At 44.9% G+C, this 24104-nt stretch overlaps 1 protein-coding gene across 1 annotated transcript in view; it reads left to right on the forward strand.

Moving 5' to 3' along the window:
* The first annotated feature begins 852 nt into the window (after window positions 1-852).
* Window positions 853-24104, forward strand: part of LPCAT1 (lysophosphatidylcholine acyltransferase 1) — a 550146-nt gene continuing 526894 nt past the window's right edge. Inside the window, exon 1 of the mRNA XM_086965209.1 lies at window positions 853-1568. Coding sequence (XP_086821335.1) covers window positions 1443-1568 — 126 coding nt within the window. The 5' untranslated portion in view covers window positions 853-1442. The remainder of the gene's footprint in view (window positions 1569-24104) is intronic.

Genomic DNA, 24104 nt, shown 5'->3' on the forward strand with positions numbered 1-24104 from the left:
GATTCAGGAGAGAGACGGAGAGGGAGGGGGAGACAGAGAGAGAGAGGGATCAGAGGTGGAGGAGAGATACAGAAGAGTAGGGAAAGGATGGAAGGAGAGAGAGATACATAGTAAGAGGGAAGAAGTGAATAAGCCTGGTTTGAGCTTTTTGTCTGGGTTATGTTCAGTTCACAGTCTTGCCCTGATATAGATATTCGAAACACCTGCAGTGCATTCTAAAATTCTGATTAGTTCGTCTATGCTAATACGATGCGTTTAAGGAAATAAATGCAAGGGAGAAGGGACTGATGACGCAGCACACTTTAAAGAAGAGATGTATTGTTCTATTTAAAATTATTGAATTGTCGTTGGATAATTTGTTTATATTCTTATAATTTACAGTCAACTTCGCAACACAAATGTGTATCCATATGTTTTAAGTTGAGATATATATGTTCAAAACTGAATCAAAATAAACACAACTAATAATGTCCACAAAAACTTTGCCCCCTGCAAATCTGCTGCGTGCACTGTGATGGAAGTCCAGGGAACTCACATGCATTATGAATGGAACATGCATTTTTCTATTCCCCAGACAGCAACACACAAAGCATCCGGCAGCTTTGACTGAACGCGAGCTCCCGCTACACAGCACTGGCGGCGGCGCGTGCAGGAAAGGATGCCCCCGGCCTCTCTCCTCCGCCCCCTCAAGCCGGCACGGGAGGAGCGTCAGCCTGTTGCGCCTGCGCTCCTCCTCCTCCTCCCCGCCCTCTTCTCACGCTCTCTCTCCTCCTCGAAGCCGGCGGCGGCAGCTTCACAGGAAGCAACAACGGAAAGCAGAAGCTGGGCGAGGGGGGAGGAGAGAGAGTCATTAATCCCACGAGCTTTGCAGCCCAGCTCGCCCGTCGGCTCGCGCTGCTGGGGAGGGGCGTGGTGGCTTTTCCAATGAGTCGCGGCCGAGTCCATCCCGCTGCTCCTCCCCTCCGCCGGGGACTTGTCTCTGCCCCCGAGAAAAGCGACACTATTCCGACCCTGCGCGCCTCATCACTGAAGAGATCCTTGTTTGGGAACGCCCCCGGCTCCAGAAGAAACCCCGTCCTCTCCCCTGCGTGATTGTTGCTGTTGGCTGCTGTGGTCCTCCTTATATTTTTCCTCGCATCCTCCCCTTCCATTTCACACTGATCCTCGTTTTGGAAACAACCACCCTATCACCGGGAGCATCCTACTACCCACGACGAAGCAACCTTTGTTATCTTTTACTACTGGCAGCAGGCATCCTTCTCCGTTTTATATTTTTATTCAGTTATTATCCCGGTAGACCACGCTGCGCGCCTTCTCCCCCCCCCCCCCCCCTCACAATTGTGGATTTGTTTTGTCCCCATTTTGCCTTTAGTACCTCCTGCTTTTTTTTTTTTTAATACATTGAACATTGTGTTGGCGGATTCTCCTCGCCCTCGTCTGTCATGAGGCTGAGCCGGACCCGGAGGTGCTCGTCGGGCCTCGGGGGTCGCATTGACCAGGAGCTGGTGCCCCCCGTCAGGAACCCCTTTGTGCATGAACTGCGCTTCACCCCTCTGCAGAAAGCCAAAGTAGGTCTTCTTTATGTGTGTGGTTGTACTTGTATGTGCGCATCTCTGCAAATAAACGTGTAGCCTCCTCGCGTCTTGTAACATGTGGGCTGGGCCCCGAGAACACGTCTGGTGATGGTCTGTGGCGTGCACTGGATGTGTCACCTCCATATTCAGCCAGGGTTTCTGTCAGACGTGCGCGTCACATGCCATTGAAAGACGCTCCAGTACCTTAGCTGCCACATGCTAACCGCACACACACAGTGTTTGACATCACGGAGGACAGAGCTCCTTATCTGCGGCTAATCCCTAGCTGCCTGCACACGTCGTACTTGTTGTGACGAAGGCTCGTCTCTGCCTTTACGTCCAGCGCGAGACGAGATGCGCGTGGGTTTTCGCTGCGTAATGTACACGAGACGGCCTGACATGCTGGCGCTCGTGCGTAATGTCCAACATGCCCGCCCCTCGGATGCCAAGCGGCCACCTGTGTGTGTGTGTGTGTGTGTGTGTGTGCGCCTGCCTGGCGTCCGTGAGGCCCAGGGGTTCCCCCCATGGAGACCCAGTCCTCCTCCCCCACGTATGGAGTAACCCCCCCCACGCATGGAGCACAGCAGCCAGTGCCTGTGCATGTGACCTGCTGGCACGCAAGTTTGCTTCACTGCTGTCAAAATGTCAGTTTGGAGGCTCCCTGGACACCAGTGGGACACATTGTTTATGTCTTCATAAAACAGTCTATGTCCACACCTCCAGCTAGAGTGTCAGAAGTGACTGACATTATTGATAGGAGTGGGGGTCCCCGATTCACCTGTTGGTTCTGTGGGATTTGGGTTTTCTTACTATTAAAATATACCGTCACATAATCCCTTGTTTCACAATATGTTTTCAGTGTAATATGAAGCGCACGCATGTCTGCCCTGCAGCACTATGGTACGAGCAGCAGCGGTGCGTCCATTGGGGCGTAGGGGCGTAGCCCCGCCAGCCACCATGGACCCGCATTGCGGCTGCCGGCCGCATTCCTATCCTGGTATTTTCAAAATTAAATATCGCATTATTGCAAGCAACAATCAGCCGCCGGCGGGAATTGCGCAGGGGGGGTGGCCTGCTGCAGCTTGAGTGACAGTCCACACTCAGGCTGCAGCAGACCGTCCCACTGGGGAACTTACAGTGCGCATGCTTGAGAAAGTTGTTAACTTTCTCAAGCATGCGCACTGTAAGTTCCCCAGCGGGACCCAGGGGTGCTTGTTTGTTGCCACAGCCCGGGTTTTCAACAGCCGACAGGGCGAGCAGCAAATGTGCCGATTGGCTGGTCCACCGGCGCAGCATCCCGCTGCCATTGGATGCCGCGCGTGGGGGTGGCTCGGCATTCGTGTAGGTGCCTGGGTGGGTGGGGTACGGATGCCAGTGCGCCTGCAGCTCAAGGGCCCGGGAGCGATGTCTCCACTCAACGTTCGGGGTCTGGGACTGGCTCTGCGCTCGCCTCCGGTAAGTGTCATCATCAAGGTTCACATATGAACAGCGTCAGCTTTTCTTTTACATTCCTGGAATGTTTTCGATGACCGCTTCAGAATCAAGCCTTGGGTCGGATTCAGCAGTGGATGGACGCTGGTTTTGTATTTACCTGCCCCACCCCCGCCCCATTCCACCGTCCATTATTACGTGTTTCTGGTGCAGGCACATTTTCACGGGAGAGGTCGTGTCCTTCCCATGGAGCGCCTTCAATGCTTCGCCCCCTAATGATCGTCATTTCTCTAGTTTGGAGCTTCCTTTGTCATTCATGTCTTTGGCAGTTAACTTCCTAATGATGACGTTTGCAAAGAACAGCGCCTCAGAATCCCAGGAAAGTGCCAGAACGGTACAAGCACACCTGACAGTCAGACACAGATCTCACTTTGTGTCATGCAGAATTTAAGCGCTAATCCGGCTGAGGCAAGGCCTCACTTCTTTTGTCAGGAACCATCAGTCGCGCTCTACAAGGTGCTTATTAAAAGTTTAATTTATTCTGTACCTCTCGCCCAAAGATTGTAAAAATTCACGTTTTTTCACGTGCAGGATTAGGTGTTATGTTCATGCAGCAACCTAAAGTTATTTTATTTTGCCATTGAATGAATTGAAGTTTTGAGGAATCGAATATTGTTTTTAAATTCCAGATTTTAGGCGGAGGGACGCTGCCATGATGGCAGGCCATGATTGGAGGGCAGCCTTCCGTAGATGCCAACTCAGTACTAAACACTGCAAACATGTGCAACCACTTAAGAGTTCCTTCGGTGGTTCACCGCGGATCTGCGGAAAACCACAGTGAACAAACTCCTCCTGTGGTGAAGAGAGTCCTTAAAGTCAGTCCTCCCCGAGCCAGCAGTGGTCTGCTCCATACCTCAGCAGTACTGCACCTTTCTTGGTTGTTAATGTTAAGCCATCTTATGCACTGCCGAGCTTGCTTTATTTTTTGCTCTGGTTTAACACTGGCGTGTGAATTTGCATTTTCACTACCTTTTAGGGATACATTTTCTGTTGCTATAATACTTTTAATATGTTCCTCGACCTCTCCATCCCTGACTCGGTCAAAAAGTTAGTACCACTGTAGTCTTAATTCATTTTTCCCACAGAAGTCCGTTCCCTTTCATCTGCTGCTGGCTAGCTTCTACTGTGTTTTGGAGGTAATACTGAGAGGCTTCCTTCCCACCTTTTTACTTTGGTTCAGGTCTTTTAATTTGTCCCACGTCGTACTTTTCAGCTGTCTCTCTTCTCTACCAATTGTAGCTTCCAATCCAGGCACAATACATTCTGCCCTTCTTTCGGTCACGGCATGGGTAATATCAGTGTCGGGGAAAACGCTTTTTAAAAGCCAGGCACCATGTTGTTAATCTAATGTTGCATCAAATCTGTTACTTGCCTTTCTTAATGTTGAGGATTTTATGCTCACTTAACCTAAGAGTGAGTAGGCCATTTTGAGTTGTCAGATAAAATCTGGGTATCATTTACGGTATCAGTGACAGTATTTGTGAATACTTTACATCCTTTGTGCTGCATAATATGATTAGGACTTTAGTTTATTATCGTTGGGGTCCGAGGCTCTTTTCTCACCCATAATATACATTTACCCCTTTAACAGCTTAGTATAATAAGTAGCTGTTTACTTTTGATGTTTCCCAGCAATCAGTGAGTTCCTTTTAATGGCAGCCTGTCTTCTCCGCTCTTTCTGAGAGGGTCACACTGGGATTATAAGAGATACACTCCAATCACATCTGCAGCACTATCACAAATCTTATCCCAGAATGAGGTGGGCCCTCATTTCTCCCTCTTAGGGCTTTCTCGGAGTCTGCCAGACCATGAGGCTTACCAGAACAGAAAACCACTCCGCACACACCTGCATCTTCCATCCCTTCCTCCCTCAAGCTCGGACCGCCCTTAAGCTCTACTAAGGCCATAGGCATGTGAAAGACATCAAGAAGGTAGTGATGGCGCCATGGTTCTTGATAGCTCTTGGCATTGAAAGCACAGCATAAAACACACAATAAGGTTTCTTGCAGGTAGAAGCCTATATTAAAAATCAGAATCTGCTTAGCTCTACTCCACAGTGAAAAACATGGAGCCCTCTCCTACGCTGCCCACAAGTGTATCTTCCCTCATAGCATAAGATTACTACCCCAGCAAATAAGTCTTCCCTGACCTGATGCTTTACAGCTGCCCTCGATAGGAAGCCGTAGAATCTTTAATGAGGGCAGTACGCTCTGGAATGGCATGCTTACCAGAAGCTCTTCTTTCTGAGCATATATTGATCTGCTCAAGAGCACAAGAGCCCTGTTAATGTACTGAGACCTCTTCCCCTACCCTCTCATATGTCTCACTAGTCCAGCAGGATTCAGTGTCAGTGACCACACCTCTTTTCTAGAAAGTATATGCCCGAGCAGATCTGATTCCAAGGTGAATGTTTTACAACACTCCCATGCTTTCCAGCTAGGTCTGCACAATAGAAACACATTTGCGTACGTAAACCTATGTCACTGGACTCTTCAGGCTCCCCAAATGCCCAAGCCTAAACTGTAAAGGGCTAACTGCATGACTATTCTAGTGTGTGTGTCGTCATTATTCCTTAGGGGCTGCTATCTTTCAACATTGTAAAGTGCTTCGACTCAAAAGTTACATGTTTTAAAACGCCATTCTTACATATATATTATATTTCATCCATTTGTCTCCTGGGTAGAGCACGATCGCGCAAAGTATCAGTGTTTCACCCTTCTTTTTTTTCTGTGCGGCGTTTAGGTTGCACCGCCAAAGATCCACGGGATATCAGACAGACAGACCCCCTTTGCACAGGCTCGCTCCTTGAAATATGTAGCGCTTTCCGTCTCTAGATTTAACTGTGGTTAATGCATGATATTTTTGAAACATAAACACACTGTTTACCCTGGAATGCTTCTTATCATATCCTATCGGTTTATTCTGCTGGCCAACTCTTAGGCATTTTCCCACAAAGAATTGAAACGCCAGGTCTGAGACATTACAACCTAATTAAGCTTAGGAGGCCTTAGATTTACGCTTAGCAGCATATGGTAAATAAACAAAGTCTGTGGGTGGGACTACATTAGGAGCCTTCTTGGAAATAAAGAGGGCGAGGAATCAGACGCATTTACACACAACAAGGGAACATGGCTTTCTAATTCCATAGCAGACTCGTAATAGATTTTGTTTTTAACTCTTCCATGCCAGCAATATGAAATACTCAATCAGAAAATGGTGCTATGATTGTGGTGTCGAGTTCAATGTGCTGCAACTCTAGGCCCATATATGATACTTTTATGATCATGATGCATGCTCTGCCGGTGTGTTGGGCGTGTGTGACCTGAGGTAAGAGGTAGGAGGGCCCAATTTGTGGTGTGAGGTGGGTCTAGATCTGTGTATGCTCAGAATAGTGATGAAACACAAACATTTCCCTCACTACAGGCACTGCTGTATTGCAGGTTTCTTGAATACCCAGGGATGCATATTAAGGGCAGTATCTGCCTTTGATTTATGAAGTGAGTTGATGACAGCAAACCTTTCAATGTGGCATGCAGACCGGCCAGGTTTATCATTTATATCAATTTTGTCATGTTAGATGTTGTATTTACTACAGGTTGTGATTTCTACATAATTGATCAGTGACATACTGGTCTTGCTGAGGATGGAGCAATGGAGATTGGGCAAAAGATGATGGCTATGACAGCAAGTGTCCTATTATTTAATTTTGGCAATTCACCTTTGAATTTAGATCTCCACATGCTTTTGGATGCATGAATGATGCAGCGATTGACGAGGCATATCTAATTGTCAAAAGACAAGGGATACATAAAGGGGAATTTAGAGACACCTTCGCAGATCCATTCTGCAATGGGTTTCTAGGATATACTTGACATAACTTTCATATTGTTCATATTCAACTTCTTACTGAAGTGCATATTGCTCCAAACTGTCATCCCTTTCTGGTCCATGGCTATGCATACACACAAATTAGAAGATGTAACACACTAGTCTAGCAATCAACAGTGAGGGACTAGCAATTTAAGAAATCAGCATGTTTTCCATCCAGTGGAGTTATGGTAGAGTCATTTACATGTTCACGACTGCTATACAATCAGCCAGTCTCTGATTCCTGTATCTAGCAGAAAGGGTATGAAACCAGCATGAAAACAGAGTACACATTACATTACCAAGGGTTCATTCCCTGCCCGTAAAGGCACATTGCCTGATCAGTCAATGTGTTTACTGTTACTGATCATCTGTTTTCCTCTCCATATTGTTGTGATGTTAATGCTATTGGTTTTACTGGAAATTGTGTTGTATTTACAGAAGTGATATAGTTGAAGTAAAAGGCACTTTACGCCCATTCCCAACCCCACCCATCCATGGGTTGCGGAAGCTAATTAGCAGACTGGGAGCATTGCTTTTATTTTCCTTTAGTGTAATAGGCTGGCTGGTGAAGTACACTTCCCATAGTGTGCAGTCACTTCAATTTGCCTTTAGGTGACTTCCTGGCTTGATGGTGGTTTTCTATTTGATTTCATGTAACTCCTTGTCTTGATGAGTGCATTGGTTTTAGTTTGTTTGAGGTAACTGCTTCACATGCTGGTTTCATTACACAGCTGATACCCACCCTGAGAAAGCCAGAGCTGCCCTGTTAGTGGTATCAACACCAGTGCGCTTAGGTTCCTTACAGCTCCTTCACTTGAAGTGGGTTACCACCTACCCGTTACTTTTTGTATCCTGCTCGTGCCAAGTCAGACCCAGACCAGTCCCCACAGTTGCTCCGGATTAATGGACATTGTCATGTCATCTCAGGCGCGATGTAAAGAGTGAGCTGAGGACTCTTTTGGCTCAAGAACCAACTAGCTGGTGACCCTTGTGGTTGTTTAAAGATTTAAGATCAGCCTGTAACTCAGTCTTGAGCTGGGTCGGTGACCTCGATTACAAAGTGGCTGTGCCAGATGTCCCATTATGACCCCTTTTGCCTGTCTCCCCTTCAGGCGCACAGGGCATAAAACTGGGGGGTTCTCAACCCTGCCAAAAAACTGAGGGGTGACCCTGAGAGCACAGCTGCCATCCTATCAGGGGTGGGATGCTTTGGTGTGCTGGTCTGGTTTTCTGGGTGCATTGGCTCAAGTTTTTTCCCATGTAATTGATTGGGTGTCTTGGTAAGTTGCTTTTATGTGAATGTCTGACTTATGACTGTGCATTCCTTTCAGTGTGCACTTGCTTCAGTTTACTTTTGAGTCACTGTCTAGTTTGCTGGATGTATTGCTTTCATTTCTTTCATTAAACTGTTTGACTTGCTTGGTGCTTTTATGTTGGTGCCTGCATGCTGAGGTGTACTCTTCTTCAGTTTAAATGTATGTGACTGGCCTGTTGACTAGCACCCTGCTTTCAAAGTGAAGGTTCACAGGTTCACACTTGCTTTAGTTTACTTTTGTATGGTTGACTGCATGCACTGTTTTGCTGGATGCATTGCTTTAAGTTACTACTTGATGCATTGCTTTCAGTTTGCTTTAAAGTAATTGCCTCTCATTTTCCCAAAGCTTTCTGAAGGCTGTTTCCCAACTGCGTGCAACTTCTTCTACTCTTAGAGCTGAGATTTTCATGAAAGTCTTATAGTCTGAATTCAGCACCTGAGCGTAATAGGACGAAATGTATGAAGCTCTGTGGTTATACTGAATAAGCAGCTACCTATGTTATGCCATCTATTAATGTAATAACTGCACTTTCACAATTGCTTTATTAACCTTCCTGCTTTCTCAAATTTGCTTGAAAATGCATGATTTTTCTTCTTTTTTTTCAAATTTTTCTAGGGGGGGGTTATCCCCCCAAACCCCCCTTTTGGGGTTCGGGCTCGCTCGCTACGCTCGCTCGCTACGGTGCTGGATGCAAATCACTTTGCGCCCCACCACTTTGAAATGTCACCCACCGCTACTGGGTACGAGTGAGGTGAATTTTTAAAGTTAAAAATAAGAGCGCCCAGCCTTATTTACACAAACGCCAAATGCTGTGAAGTGCGTCCGCAGTTTCTTGAAATGTGGGCAGCTGGGGCTGGTGTGTTGTTGTCACGTGAACTGTATGCTGGAATGAATTCCATCTGGCACAAGTTAGCATCTGCTTAACTGTCTCCAAGAGTTTCTGACCCGTTATACAAAGGTTCCTTAACCTCTGACCTCGACCCCGAGATAACAATTGGTTGAAGAATTCTTTCACACTTTTTTATTTTTATTTTAGTAAAAATAACTGTGGCCAGTTTCCCATCACATTGAGAAAGCTGTAACATTGCAGATAAGCCTCATCGAACGTTATCACGCAGCTGCACATGTAGTGTAAGGGAAGGGCTCATATTTTTTTGATACATTGTTATATTTATTGCTATAAAAATGTCTACAGCATGAAGTACTGCCAGAATATTTGTCAATAACCAATGTCTATCATTGAATATCTGCCTGTAGTGCTTATTTGTAGCGTTTCTGTGTTTACCTGATGCTTTGTTATTCCCCGTTTCCTTTTCCTCCTATTGTGCGGCAGTCTTTAATCAGCCTCATTGATTGCTCCTCTGCTGAACCCTGACTGCCACATCCCCCATAATGGAAGCCCCCAGTGTTGGAGACCCCGCTCAGAGATCAATAGTATGTTGCGCATCATGCAGGCCAAGAACGGAGGTCTCCCTTGGGCTGATTCCAACTCTTCAATTATTTAGTTGTATCTCTTATCCTTTGATGTGTTGTTGAAACAGTCATATCTGGATTGCTATGTTTACTTTTCACAATTAGGTCTGTTACAAATTGTCATTATTGTGGCGGCTGATTGGTGTCTGGAGACCAAGGCAGTTGTACAAGGCTGGATAAAGATACTCTTAGACCTGTATCACTCTATTGGAAAAAAAACTAGTAGGTCTGGCGTTGGCTAGTAACCTTTTGCCTTTGATTTTTTTTTCTTGGTTTTTGTAAAACTTTTATTTTTGCAGGAGCTGCTGGCACTATCTTCAATATAAAAAATGTACATTGTCATAGCAGGTGCTGTCACTGAAGAAAACTGTACATGTGCACATTCTGAAATAGCAGAATACCTTCGCTTACAGTGATGGTAACCACCGGCTGAAGTGGGCTGACCCATTGTTCCATGCTGTATGTGAAGTGAGCAGAAGAAAAATGTGAATGACACAATAACAAACCAGTGGATGCAAAGAGATGCATGAAAGCCCATCTAAATATTATAAACAAATATATACATCTCTAACAGAGCTACAGGAATTATACAGCAGGGAAGGGCCAAATTATGTGGTGTAATGCAGCACATTTTGTGATTGTATTACTTCATTCATTTGTGTTTTTCACACTGGACGTTGGTTACATCTCATTAGTACCAGTTTGTCACCAAAATATAGCAATAGGCAAACGAAAGGTGACCTGTCAACCTTGGCAACAGGCCTTCCACTGCGCAGCCACATGTCGCTGCGTTTCTAGTAACTTTTGAATCGCTTGACTTAGAAACTAACATTTTTGTTAAAATCTGCAGATTTGCAGCAGATGATGAATTATGTTGCAAATGCGTAAAATCTACAATTAGGATTAAAACACTACAGCCGCACAGTTGCATAATTCCAGTGACCCTGCTATGTATATGTTAAAATCAAAAGGTCTTGGCTTGCCACATCTATAAAGCACAGATGTGCCTGGCAGGTACAGGCAGGTCAGCTGTACTTAAGCAGAGGTGAAAATTATGTGGTAATGACAGGATTGCAGAACCAGTCTTTCATGGAAATCTGTGGTAGGGTAGCATAGTTTCCTCTACAGGACGCATCTGAGGCGAGTCTGATTGTTTTGTTGAGTTCATCAGCCTGTGGCATCTTGAAAGTCGTGTCAATTAGCCACACCCTTGAGATCGCAACTGCAGGGAAAATCCAACCTTTAGTAAATCAACCTTTGCAGCAGGAATAGTGGAAATCGCCATTGACTTTCATGGTCAATAAGTTTTTTTTAAAATTTGAAGTAGTGTTTTTAGAAGTTGCTTAAGTGGATGTTTCTACTCTTTGAAAAACGAAAATATTTGACATACGCTCTGTGTGCCCTCTGTGTGCCCTAACATTTTTGTAAACATAGACTTGTAAAATGGCACTTTAGTTAAAACATTTGAAGCTGCAATTTAGAATGAATACATTGTTATCCACGTGCTATGGTTTTGCAAACACTTAAGAACAAAATTGTGGAAAATGTCACCCTGGTAAAGCAGCCATATTGTTTTTATTTTATTAGGTAGTAGCGAGTTTCCCCTATATTAGTTATCAAGAATTCATTTACACAGCAGATTCTCAGGGTTTTAACCTCGCCCACAGCCATTGATTAGGGCTTTTGATCTACCTGGGAAAGGTGCTTGTTAAAACGGGCTATTTGGTAAATTCCTCAAGTGCTTTTCGAAACGGTTGCGGTTGTCTTAATATCTGGTTGACTTTTATGAAGTGTTTGAAACAAGTTATGAAAGTTTTCTATGCTAGTTTTATGAGTAAACCAGGAACATAATTCGCTCAATCTGTACTTCCGTTTTAGAAACCACATGTTTTTTTCTTGGTATTTTGGCTGACGGCTCCTGTGACCTTTGTGTTTACATTTCACGCAGCCTGTGGTGAATTCGTTTTGGATGGTCTCTGTTTGTGTTGTACGTGCGCATAAAATTCATGCTGTTCCCCAAGCAAGCAATCGGAAATAAAAACCGAGGCGGTATCTTGCAGAATTCAGACTCTAATGTTTCCAGATGTGTATAGCCACTAACTGCTGAACCCTGAGGTCGGTTTAACACTTTTTTTTTATAGTCCTTATTTTATTTAGAAATGTACCATGAAGAATGGGCTAGCGTGAATTGTTTTTTTTCTGGTTGGTGCAGTGAGAACTTAAATTCTGAAAATCAGCATTCACTCATCCTTGTGGCTTTTATGTGATTTATTTTTAACTTAATTATTCTAAATTGATACTTCTGAGGGTCTAGTTGCTGATGATACGATGACAAAGAAAGGCTTGATCACGACAATGAAATGGCAGGCCTGCACAAACGCATACACAGAAAATGCACCATCATATAAACTTGAATACACCCGGAATCCTAAATGTCCGAATTTGCTTCAATTGTTCGCTCTGTGAGCACCAGCGCCCAGTCATGGGCCTTCTTGCTAGGCGCACGTGCGTTCTTGGCATTCATTGTTGCATGCCAGTGACATGCAAGGAAGCAGTGATCAATGTATCCCCGAGTGTGAACAAATGCCTCGGCCCACCCCTCCATCCCCCGCACCATTAAACTAACCCATCTGTTCTCCCAACACATCACTGATTAGAAGAGGGACTGGCCGCATTGTCCTGTGCAGGAAAGGGAAATAATGAGCCCAGTCAGAAATGGCTCTTCACGCTAACGAGGCCTATGCGCGGCGTGTCTCCTCAGCCCTCCAGATTGACCTGGCACGAGAAGAGAGACCCAGGGACGCCATTAAATCATACGGTAGCTGGATTTATTCAGCTCTCCATACTCCCAGATGAGGCACATTGGAGAATGGGAAACAGGCCTCCCTGTAGATCTGCATGAATGGAAGGTCTGTGGTGTGGTCTGTGTAGGCAGTGTTTCAATGTTGTTGATGAGGACCACTATTGTGCTGGGATCATGGGTTTTTAGTGACTCCTAAGCGGATAAAGCAAAAGGGCTGACCGCTAAGAGACCATGGAGGCTTAAAAAGTGTAAGGTTGCAGGAAGATGCCTGAAGCCATTTAGTCCTATGTGATAAGTGTTCTGTTAAAGCTACTTGTAGACTGTGCAACCACCACAGGTTTCTTGGCACTAGACCCTATGAGCACATAGAGGAGTTTAGATGGGACTCCTCTAAAGTATATGTCCTTGACTGTTTCCTCTGCATCATTTTTTGGAGCACAGTTCGGGATAATAGGATTATTAATGCGCCTGCCTTTCAACCTGCTGGCATGAGTCGGCTGTTGATTGGCTTCCACTGAACTGGCCATTTCTCTGTGGTAATTAAGGGTGGATATGTGGTGAAGTTCATCAGGAATCGTGTTCAATAGTGTAGCCGAGCGCACCTAAAAGCTACTGCCACTTATTCTGTTGGCTCATTGTGTTGCCACGAACATGTAACTGCATTTATGCTTGCAAGTGCGCGAATGACTAACAGCTACACCTGAGGGTATGCCTTCCACCTTTGGGCGATTTGTTCCAGTTGCTATTAGACATGAGACTGACTTCTGTCCATTGTGCTTCGTGATGGGAAGCAGTGCATCAATCCTGGTTATTTATAGGAGCCCATGGCTGATAAATATACTCACTGGTTAAAGATGCCCTTCAAGGTGCTTTTTAAAAAGTTTCTTATCCTCATAAATGCTGTGCGACTTGAATGGGGCCTGGTCTTAATGGTTGTCATATATGTTTGCTGTGGTCAGGGCTGGAGTGGCCGTAGCTGGCACCAGGTTTTTCCCTAGTGGGCCGGAAGAGTGGGGCCCGGTTTTGGACTGGTGGGGGCCAGTTTTGGTACAGGGGGCTGGTTTTGCAGCAGTGCTGCAATTTCAGTCCCCTGTACCAAAAGCTGCTGCAGTGTTTTCCAGGGACCCCTCTCCCCTCCACCGCCGATCCGACTCAATTGCCAGGGCGGGTTGCGTTCCCAGTCCGGCCCTGGTTGTGGTGTGAGTTATTTAAAAAAGTATATGTATTTTACCAGTGATTGTTACCTTCGCTTTTTCCTTTATGCTGGAAATCATGAATAAGACAATACGAATGCCTGTTACTTGTGGCACAGGGCAGTAAGTTATGGCACCTGAGCGCAAGAGTGAAGATTGGGACTAGTCCTCTATAAGATTGATAGTGTGATATACATATGTGGGCCTGTGTTGTGGGTGGCAGAGTAGGGCTTTATTGGTTGTTAGATCGACCTTTGGAGTACATGAATGTTGTCTTGCAGCTAAAGTAAGGTTTGGGGTTGCATGCCGTTACCAACCGGAAGAGTTCTAAAGTACCAGTGTTAATTCAGGCAGATAACACTGCGGCTGTCAGGTGCTGCACGAGTTTCTGTATTTGAGATTCTAGTAGTTGATCATCATATTCAGAAATCTTAATAGACCTAAAAACACCCCTGTACCCCAAAACCCTGCCCTAAAACCTAAAAACACCCCTGTACCCCAAAACCCAAACCCTGCCCTAAAACCTAAACCCCCCCCCTGTACCCCAAAACCCAAAACCCTGCCCTAAAACCTAAAAACACCCCTGTACCCCAAAACCCAAACCCTGCCCTAAAACCTAAAAACACCCCTGTACCCCAAAACCCAAACCCTACCCTAAAACCTAAAAACACCCCTGTAACCCAAACCCTGCCCTAAAACCTATAAATACCCAAACACCCCAAAACATATACCTCAGTACCCCAAAACATATACTCCTATACTCATACTTATTTAAAAAATCACTTAAATTAATATATTTAATTTATAATATTTAAAAACATAAATAAATATTTTTTTAATAATTAATAATAATTAAATCAATTAAATAATATTAAATAAAATTAAAAAAAAATTAAATACTTACCAATACTTACGATGTAATAGTATGCGTTGTAATAGCATCTGCGATGTAATGCCATGCATTGTAATGACATCCGATGTAATGGATCCCGCGTTGTAAAATCTGCGTTGTAACGGAATGCGACGTAAAAGATGCGTTGTAAGTGTTACATACCCGGGGGGGGGTGGGGGGGGGGGGGTAGGCCGTAGCCTCCGCATTGGTGTAGGGTGGGGGGGGTAATTTGCTACTTCTTATTAGTTCTATGGGCCTTTATTTTCTTTTTATGTTTTCTGCGCTTTACTTGGTTCGATTCTGGGTCCAGGTTTGGGGCTGGCTGAGTGGGGGCGGCACTGAAGGGGTGCGTAATTGCTGATGTGAATATCCTGCTGTTGATTTGCACCGCCTCACTGCCTGGGATTTTAATTTCCACTGTTGTTTTCAGAAATGTTGCCGCTCTCCCGTGTTGTGAAGATACTGTGCGGACTCGAATCTCCTTGGTTCTTATTCTTCACTGCCTTTTTCCCTGATAAAATTATATAAAAAACTTTAAAATTAACCTTCATTTCTCCTCTCCCCTGGTGTCATAGGTCTCTCCAGTGTAACATTCATAAACTGTTGCTATTTCGTCCGTTGATGCTAGGGGGCCGCAATGTTTGTATCAGTGCTTAACCGTATCGTGGCCGGCCTGGTGGTTGTAGGCCCGTATTTGTTCTTTTTTTATATGCACAAATAAAAGTTTTCAAAAATTAAAAAACAAAAAAAAAAAAAAGAAATCTTTGTCAAATCTATTGTTCTTTTGCTCACCATGCCACCCGAGTTTAGACCCAGTCATATGCAAATCAGTCTTGACCCTGCTCCTCATGGAAACAGTCCAGCCCAACTGGGGAGAAAGGGTCAAGACTGATTTGCATATGGCTGGGTTTAAACTGGAATGGCATGGGGAGCAAAAAAGCGATGGATTTAGGCCCGATCTTTGTGCTGGGGTGAACTTTTTGACATTGTTCTGCATTCTATCAATTGTTCTTTTTGCTAATGTTACTGTATGGTACAATTCATGACTATGACAGCATCTGTCAGTGCGACTTGTGAGGGGCCACTGGGCGCTGACCTGAAGGGGGGCACTGACCTAAGAAGTGGTACTGTGTCTGCAGCAAGGTACTATTACTTACTTGCTGCAGAGTTCCTTGTGCCATCAGCTTTCAGGCATCAATAAAAAATGCCAAGAAAACTCTTGTGATTAATGTGCCTGCTAGAGAGAGAGAGAGGGTGAGATCAGAGCTTAGCTTTGTCTGGTGACAGTTCTGACTCCCCATAAAGTAGTGCAGAGGGGTTAATATGCCTGCTGCAAAGAACAGATCTGTATTTAATGTGGATAGCTGAGTGAATTAGTAAAGCCAACCGTTACCATTGCTTTAAAATGAATGAAATGTATGTGACAAAGTGTGTATGGAGAGAAGAGGTGCTCTTTTGCTGGGTGGTAGTGCGGGAATCCGAGGGGGAGGTCATGGGTGAGAGTTGTGTTAGAAAGTGCCATCTTTCTTGCATTGGTATGCCCCCACTTTTTGCTGAACTGCTGATGTGCTTTGACTGAGTGTGCCCTGGGCTCCTGTCAGCCAGGGACCCAGGGCCTGTGTTCCTTCCCTAAAACTGTGTTGAACCTAAAACCCAATTGGCATCTCTGGCCACCTGTCAGCCCCTAGTAAATGGTACCCTAGGTACTCAGGGCATGGTGACCAGAGATGAACCCTAAGGGCTGCAGCACTTATTGTGCCACCCTTAGGGGCCCTGTACCCTGACACCATACACTGCCTTGGCAGGCGGCGTGTCTAAGTACAGAACTAAACAAAGAGTCGACTTGGCACACATCCCTGTGTGCCATGCCCACAAGACCCACTGCCCTGGCATACCTCAGTCACCCCTCTAGCTGAGTGCCCTATGCCAGTGGTGCGGGCACTGGTGCATGAGCCCTGTGCCCCTACAGTACCCAGGGCCATTCCTGGGCACTAAAAGTGCAGTGCTGCCATTAAGAGTGTATGGTGCTGGGAGGTCGACATTACGAACTCCACAGCACCATGATGGCCTCACTGAAGACTGAGAAGTGTGGTATCAAACTTCTCAGCACATTAAACCCACACTGATGCCAGTGTGAGATTTAATGTAACATGCACCAGAGGGCATCTTAGAGTTGCCCCCTGAAACCTAACCTACAATCCGCATCTGGACTGAGAGGCTGCCTAGGCTGCCCCACTGCAGACATGTTGCTGGACCCCTGGGTGGAGACCCCCCACTCTTCTGGGCCTGCATTAATGCACATCCTGGGCGAGGTGCTAGGTCCCCACCCCCAGGATGGGCAGGGGGAAGTTTCAAGGGCCTGCTGCCTCTGTGAGCTTCTCCAGACCCTTTGCTGTACCCAGCAACTGGCCCCCACCGGTTCTGACCCCAACTCTGACGAGGAGACTGACGGGAAACCCTACGTCAGGAAGGGGGGTGTGCCAGCCTGTGCCAACCCCACCCCTCAGGTGGGAGAGGCGAGGTGAAGCTCGACCCCGGGCTCCGGCCATCTTGAAGATGGGGAGCCCTGCCCAATCACAGCTAGGCTCCTGCCCCCCTCCCACAGGAGAGGAGCAGACTAGGGGGTGTACCCACCACAGGACAGGGACCTATTGGTCCTTGCCCTTGCCCTACCTGTAACGCCCCTAAATTCAGAATTTAAGGGCTCCCTGAACCTTCCTTCCTCAGATCCCGATGAGAAAAGAAGAAAGAAGATCAAGAAGGAAAAAGACCCGCCGTGCAGCTGCTAACAGGACAACACCCACTGACTTGGCCTCAGCCCTACCTGCCTGCCGATCCTGGAACTTGCTCCTGCTTAATCCCCGCGACTCCTGCGGACAGCAACCTTGGGACCCCCGAAGTACCTGCCTGCCTTGACCCTCTTGAAGATTGGGACTCCCATAAGCAGAGGCTCTGCTTCAACAACCATACCCCTGGTGCCAGCCAGGAAGCCTAAGACCAACCCACTCCTCACCCGCCAAGCCTGGCCCATGCCAGAGTGACCCAAAACCACGAGGACATTCCCCCAGCGACTGGGACCCAAAGTCCAGTGCCCAAAGACCCTCCTCGACGAATCAGACGACGCCTGCAACCTCAGAACCAGGGACCCCTCCAACCGCGACCAGCTGAGGGTAAGATTTCCCACGCCCAAAGACACCCCTGCACCCGGCGTCCTGCGGCCCCCTGTGCCTTCCTTTGGAGTACCTACCTTTTTTCCAAGATCCCAACTTACCTTTCGAAGTGGTGGTCGCACCTGAAGAATCACCGTCCCCGAGTCTGCAGCCTTTGTTCCCTTTTTACCTTTCCCATTGAATAACATTGAGTGCCTGACGGCTCAACAGCACCCTGCACCCAGCCGCCTGAGTGCCTCTGGCTGTGCACCCTGTGTCCTATCCTACTTCCCCATTTGCCCTGAGCAAGTGACCAGGAGCCCAGCTCCCACAGCCGCGTGGCCTTCTAGCCAGCAGCCACCACCAACCCTGCCTCTCATTGGATAACATTGGGCCTAACTACCTCTGCACCCGGCTGCCCCTGTGCCGCTGAGGGTATACCAACTATACCTACACCCTGAGTTTATGCCCAGAACCTTAACATCACTGGTCGAGTACTCACCAGGAAACCGATAACTCACTTTCCTGCCATAGGACAACATTGACTGGTTTGACTCGAAAAATCTTCGAAGTGTGATGTTTTGAAACTCTAAAATATTCCTATAAAATCTTCCGAATACCGAATTCCGAAGTACTCACCTGTGATCAGGAGAGAAGCCAGTACTGTACCTTATAGCCCAGTACTGAACCGCAAAAGTAATCCTAACCGGGTTTACTAGTAACCTGAATTTTCTCCATAGGAATCCATTGTCTGCTTTTCTATGAAATTTCTTCTGTCTACTTTTGAAAACTTGAAATATTCCTTAAAATTCGTACCAACTACTGAAACTTAATTACTTACCTGTCTTAAGTAGAGATCCCAGTGCTGGACCTAGGAGCCCAGTACTGCAGTACAAAAGTAACGAGAACATACTTTACCTGTAACCTGAATTTTCTCCCATTGGATAAAATTGCTAGATTTTCTCTGAAAAATTTCTGTGTGAACTTTTAAAATACTTTCATATTCCTTAAAAAGCATTGCAATAACCAAAACGTTTTTATTAAACGGTTTTCAGCTTACACCCCGGGACTGAATCGAGGATCCAGTCTTGGAATTACAAAATAATCTACAAAGTAATTACCTGCATTTTTTGTAGGAAAACCCATAAAGATCAATGTTGAATTGTGTTAAGAATTGTGTTGACTACTGCAACCCCTCTACCAATTGTGTTTACAAAGTTATTACCTATCTGCAAAGAACTTGCCTGAGATCACTCATAATTGAGAAAAGTATATTTTGATACCTGTTGGTTCTAAAAATAAAACAACAATATCTTTTGATATAAAAACAATTGGCCTGGAGTTCAGTCCGTGAGTGTGTGAAACCTTTGCTGACTGAGTGTGTACAACAAATGCTTTACACTGTCCTCTGGTACTGCCTTACTACTCGACCAAGCTTCCACTTTTGAGAGTAAGGTCAGCCCTGACTTTAACCTCTGTTATACCTCTGGGGTTGGTGGTCTCACTACACACTGTACCTTACTTTGGTCCAGTGTATATATAGAGGCAATTTCTCTCAAGGTGCCAAAAAGATTGTTGCACCGGGTGCCACCAGTGCTAAAGCCGCCCCTGGTTATGACCTCATACAGAACACACCGCTAACTGGAGAAAGGGGGTCACATCAGGTGGCGACTTGAACCAGGCTGACTGTGAAAGTCTGAGGGAAAAAAACAAAAGAAAGATGCCAGTGAAAAAAAGCCAGACCATTTGAGTTATATTTACTGTAGTGGTCTATGCAACCATCCCAGCAGCCAGAGTGCACGGCTGAGCAGGCACAAGGGTCCATGTAACACTCAACATAAGGATGCATCTTTTGTAGGGGAACCCCAAACTCCTCCTTTGTTTTGCACATTATCCGACTTTTAGCTATGTTGGTAGTAATATTAGTTATCAGCAAGCTAAGCTTAAGGGCTGCTCATTGCCATCGTGGCTTTGGATGAATGATATTTTTCTGTCCTGTGATGTCACATGCGTTGCTCTGCTTTCCTCTTCTGATGCATGTCATGGAAGAAGTGTCCTCTGCTCCCATGTTTGTCAAGGCATATTATCTTAAATTTCAATGTGTTATTATTCTTGCATACAAAAATATCAGTTGAACGCTTCCTTTTATCCCTTTGGATATCACACTGGTGTGCTGAATTGACCAAGATGCTATCTCCCATCCCTAGAGCTTTATGTAGTTAGATGGCCATTGCGGTTGAGCTTCCAGCAACAAACACTCTGGCTTGAGGTCAAGAAGAATTTGTTTTGTGGCCAAGAAAAGTAAGAGCATTTTAGTGCTGCATTACCTGAAGAAGTACCTGTGGGCTAGACTGGCCACTACGAGAAGCACGAATAGGGCAAATAATGTGTCTGCATGGACACAACAATGCTGGGACTGAGAGACCAGTCTATCCACTGGCAACCTGTTGGAAACTCATTTGATTCTTTCATCGCTCTTTTTTAGATTTGGATTTGTTCTGAACTTCAGTGGCGGGTGTTTAACTCCAGTGTACGTTAGTAGCACCATTGATCGCACAGCATCTAAACCTCTCCTCTGACTTTATTCTGTAAAGCCAAAAGCAAGAAAAGAAGGATGGAATTCATCCATCCTAAGAAACCGCTTTCTACCAAGACTTACAAATTACTTACATTTACTACCATGAACTCTAAGCCAAAGGCACATTTGAAGATGGCTATGTATAAGACATCTCCTGGAACTATAGAATAACAAACCAGATTTTTGTCGCCAAGATTGAATTTACTGGTGTGTAGTTGCACTATATACTATTTTATATAACTCTGAGCTGCTCCCACATTTCACGATGTATTAATCCGCAGACCAAGTAAGGACACCAAGCTATGCTGTAATTAACACGTCTGCCTGTCCTCATTTACAAAGACTGATTAACAAAGCATACATCATAATTCAGCATTACGCACAAATAATAGTTCAGACCAGATTGTCTGCATTGTCCATTGGCTCTCCTCAGCTGACCCGGGACACACACTGCATATGATGTGAGCCTAAAGATTGTTGGGAATGAGGAAAGTCTCTTCAGGGAAGTATTATGCTTCCAAACCAGTGGGAAACCAGTTTTCCATTCCTTACTGTTCCATCATATTTAGCCCACTGCCAATTATATTAGGATGGAGATTTTGAAAAATAAAAACTGGTCCATGAACAGGGTCAGACACAGTAGGAGTGATCAGCCAGCGTTTCCCTAAGTTTTGACTAGTGGGCATTGAATCTTGCTCAGCTCTTCAACATAGGGTTTCAAGGTGCTGAAAAGTATCCTCATTGGATAGTAAAGCGGAATACCTGCTACAGTGAGCCATTGGATTCAGTTGTATCACAAAATTGCTTATGGTGTGGAACCTGAATGCATTTCACATTGGCAATGCCCCAGATTGCCTAAAGCTGACTATACACTTTACTATAGGGCCTATCTGGTGGAAACTTTAGTAAAGAATAAAGTAATTTGAAGAAGAGAAAGCGTTTTTGGCACACACATCTTAGATGTCAAGAGATAGTATGCCCTAGAGGCTAGTGATTAAAGAACTCCTTTCCGGTCGGACACGGTCCTTTTACCATTGGAATAAAATGCACAGATTAATTACAATTGTGTTTTACAACGATACAGAGCTCTTTAACATGTCTTGATTTCAGGAGCACAGTCCACCCTAACTGGAAACACGTTTCTAGAAAACTAGATACTTCTTAACAAAAGAGCAAGGCCAGAGAAATGGCATGAAAGGTAATTGGCGAGAGAGAGAGATCTACAAGCTAAAATCCTAAACCTAATCCGTATAGCAACTTTAATATTTTATAGAACGAAGTTCTTTGCTGGAGAAATCATTCAAACAGATCTTGCAAAAGCAAATACGTTGATGTGATGGCCTTGTTGCACCACATCTAAAAAGCAAATATATGATTTTACCACGATTGCAAGTTCCACGCATGGCATTACCACGCGAATTTTAGATCGCAAGTCTCTTTACCACGCAGCATTTCAGCACGCACGATTGTACACCGCCATATTTACGTTACGATACTTCTAACGTTTCCAGCGTCAAAACACATCTTTCAAAATAGAGATAGGACTTCTATTTTGACGTACACGCCACGGTCGTTGTTGAGGCACTTTCCTTTCTCTCCTTTGGCACTGATTAGCGTTTTTTTTTTTTTGTGTTCTTTTTTTTTTTTTTTTTAATTCCACCTTTTTTTGGGGGGGAGACCCCCCCAGACCCCCTAGCCCATTTTTTTATTGTCCCTTTCTCCTAATGATATACACGCAGGACGAAGGAACGAAGACTGGAAGGAATGAAGCTTGCGTTGCGTGGTAAAGACGATCGTGGAATGCACCTGCGGTGAGAAGACGTTTGCGTGGTAAGTGACCCGTTGTAAACGTAACTCGTGGTAATGGATTCGGAGTAAATGATGTTTCCCCTAAAAAGCTGGTGAGGTCCAGGCTCTCTGGATGGTTACGTTTAATCTAATGGAGTATGTCTGCTTGGACAATACTCTGGGATCCAGGTTTCAGACTTTTGGGCGCCAACAAAACTAGATCACTTAAATGAGAGCCACCATTATTTTTAGACATCTATAAGAACAATAAATCCACGTGCTTTGATGATCTTAATAAGCTTCTCAGATTTCTTTTAAAGCGCTTCTGTCTGTAACGGTATGTTAGAAAGGAGGCGTTTAACAGGGTATCATCAGGCCCAGTAAGGAATACTTTAGGCATAGATCTCCCTTTCACCTGCATATTTAATCAGATGGCAAGCATGGCTGACGTTTGTGGATTTGACATACTCGCGGTCCAAGTGGAATAACCAAATTCAATAGACATGCCCATATGAATGGGGGTTTGTGTGTACGAACTGATTACTCTGGGTAAGTTCATTGGAAGGATCGTAAGGTAGGAGGGCTGTGGATTATAATTTAGTAGAGAAGAGATCATTTTTGAAAGTTCAGTATGGTTTAATAATTAAAGTAAAATCAAATGAAACGCTAGGACATAAGGAATAAACTTTTCATATTGTCTTTTTCTTCTGTTTTTGATATAATCCAGACTCACCTTTATAAACAGCATGAAAAACTTTGCAAACGAAAATAGAGTATATTTAAAACCGGGGTCTCCAACCTTTTCTGCAGTATGAGCTACTTATGTTCAATGAAAATCATCCCGAGCTACTACTATTGTCAGGGCTTTAATCCTGACCACATCAGACAAGTATACATTAGTGGCCACCACGTGCAAGATTACTAGCAATGTGAGTGCATCAGGCACAGGTTCCCAGCAATAATTTAAAAAATGCTTTGTTAATGTGGAATCTCTCTACATGGGTAATACATAACAGGCATCGCTGCAATGCTCCTTACACCAAGTTATTATTAGTAATACATGAGTTCTGAAAATGCACACATTTCCCTATCAAATACACACTTTTCAATTTTGGTAAAGATGTATTAATTCAACCAAACAAAAGCTTCTAATTTAGTAGGCTGGGCTGAACACAAGAGAGCTACCTATGAGTAGCTGGAATGCTACCAGTAGCTAATGAGCTACTTGTTGGAGAAGCCTGATTTAAAATAAGTACAAGCCCATGCCGAGATTAGAAGTGCTAGGAATAGGAAAAAATGCAGATTCCACTAAAAGTCCTTTTTTCAGGACGGGGTTCAGTTCCCTTCTCTGAACTTCTGACAGATTATTCTTTTTGTATCTAAAGTATGAGGTATAAAAAGCAATACGTGTGATGAAGTACAGATCCATCGGTTTGCTCGGAGTAGTAAAGGTTCACGTCTCTTTTTTTTTTTCTACAGTGTAATTCAAGAATGGTACCCCACCTTCCACCCTGAAAGCCAGGAGTGATTCCTCACCTTTTGTAATGTAATCCTGTAATGTCCTTGCCATGTTGCCTTTGTCGTTGCTTTTAAATCGTGTACTGCTGTCTTTAGTGTGGCCTCCTGCTGCTATTCCCTTTTCCGGCATTGACTAGCTGGGGTTTCTTTGCATGAAGTGGACAGGTGGTGGTTTATGTTGTCTGTATGAGAGTAGTTGGTGAAGGGTGTGAGCTCCTCACAAGTGTGTGGTGTCAGTGGTATTGACCTGGCCTATTACAAGGACAGTGACATGGAAGAACTTTTGAGGAGCACTTAGGTGTTCCATGTTCCTGAAGACTCCTTACTTTCCCTTTTCCAAATACAGGCTGTCTGATCAACTGCCATACTCTTTGTGAGTGAGCCCTCTTTCCCTTTATAGTGCAATTTGCAAGATAGATCTGTTTTATCACTTAATGTGCTTTTTTATATACATTACCA

Source organism: Lissotriton vulgaris, chromosome 4_1 (genome assembly GCF_964263255.1).
Source record: "Lissotriton vulgaris chromosome 4_1, aLisVul1.2, whole genome shotgun sequence".
Classification (NCBI taxonomy): domain Eukaryota; kingdom Metazoa; phylum Chordata; class Amphibia; order Caudata; family Salamandridae; genus Lissotriton; species Lissotriton vulgaris.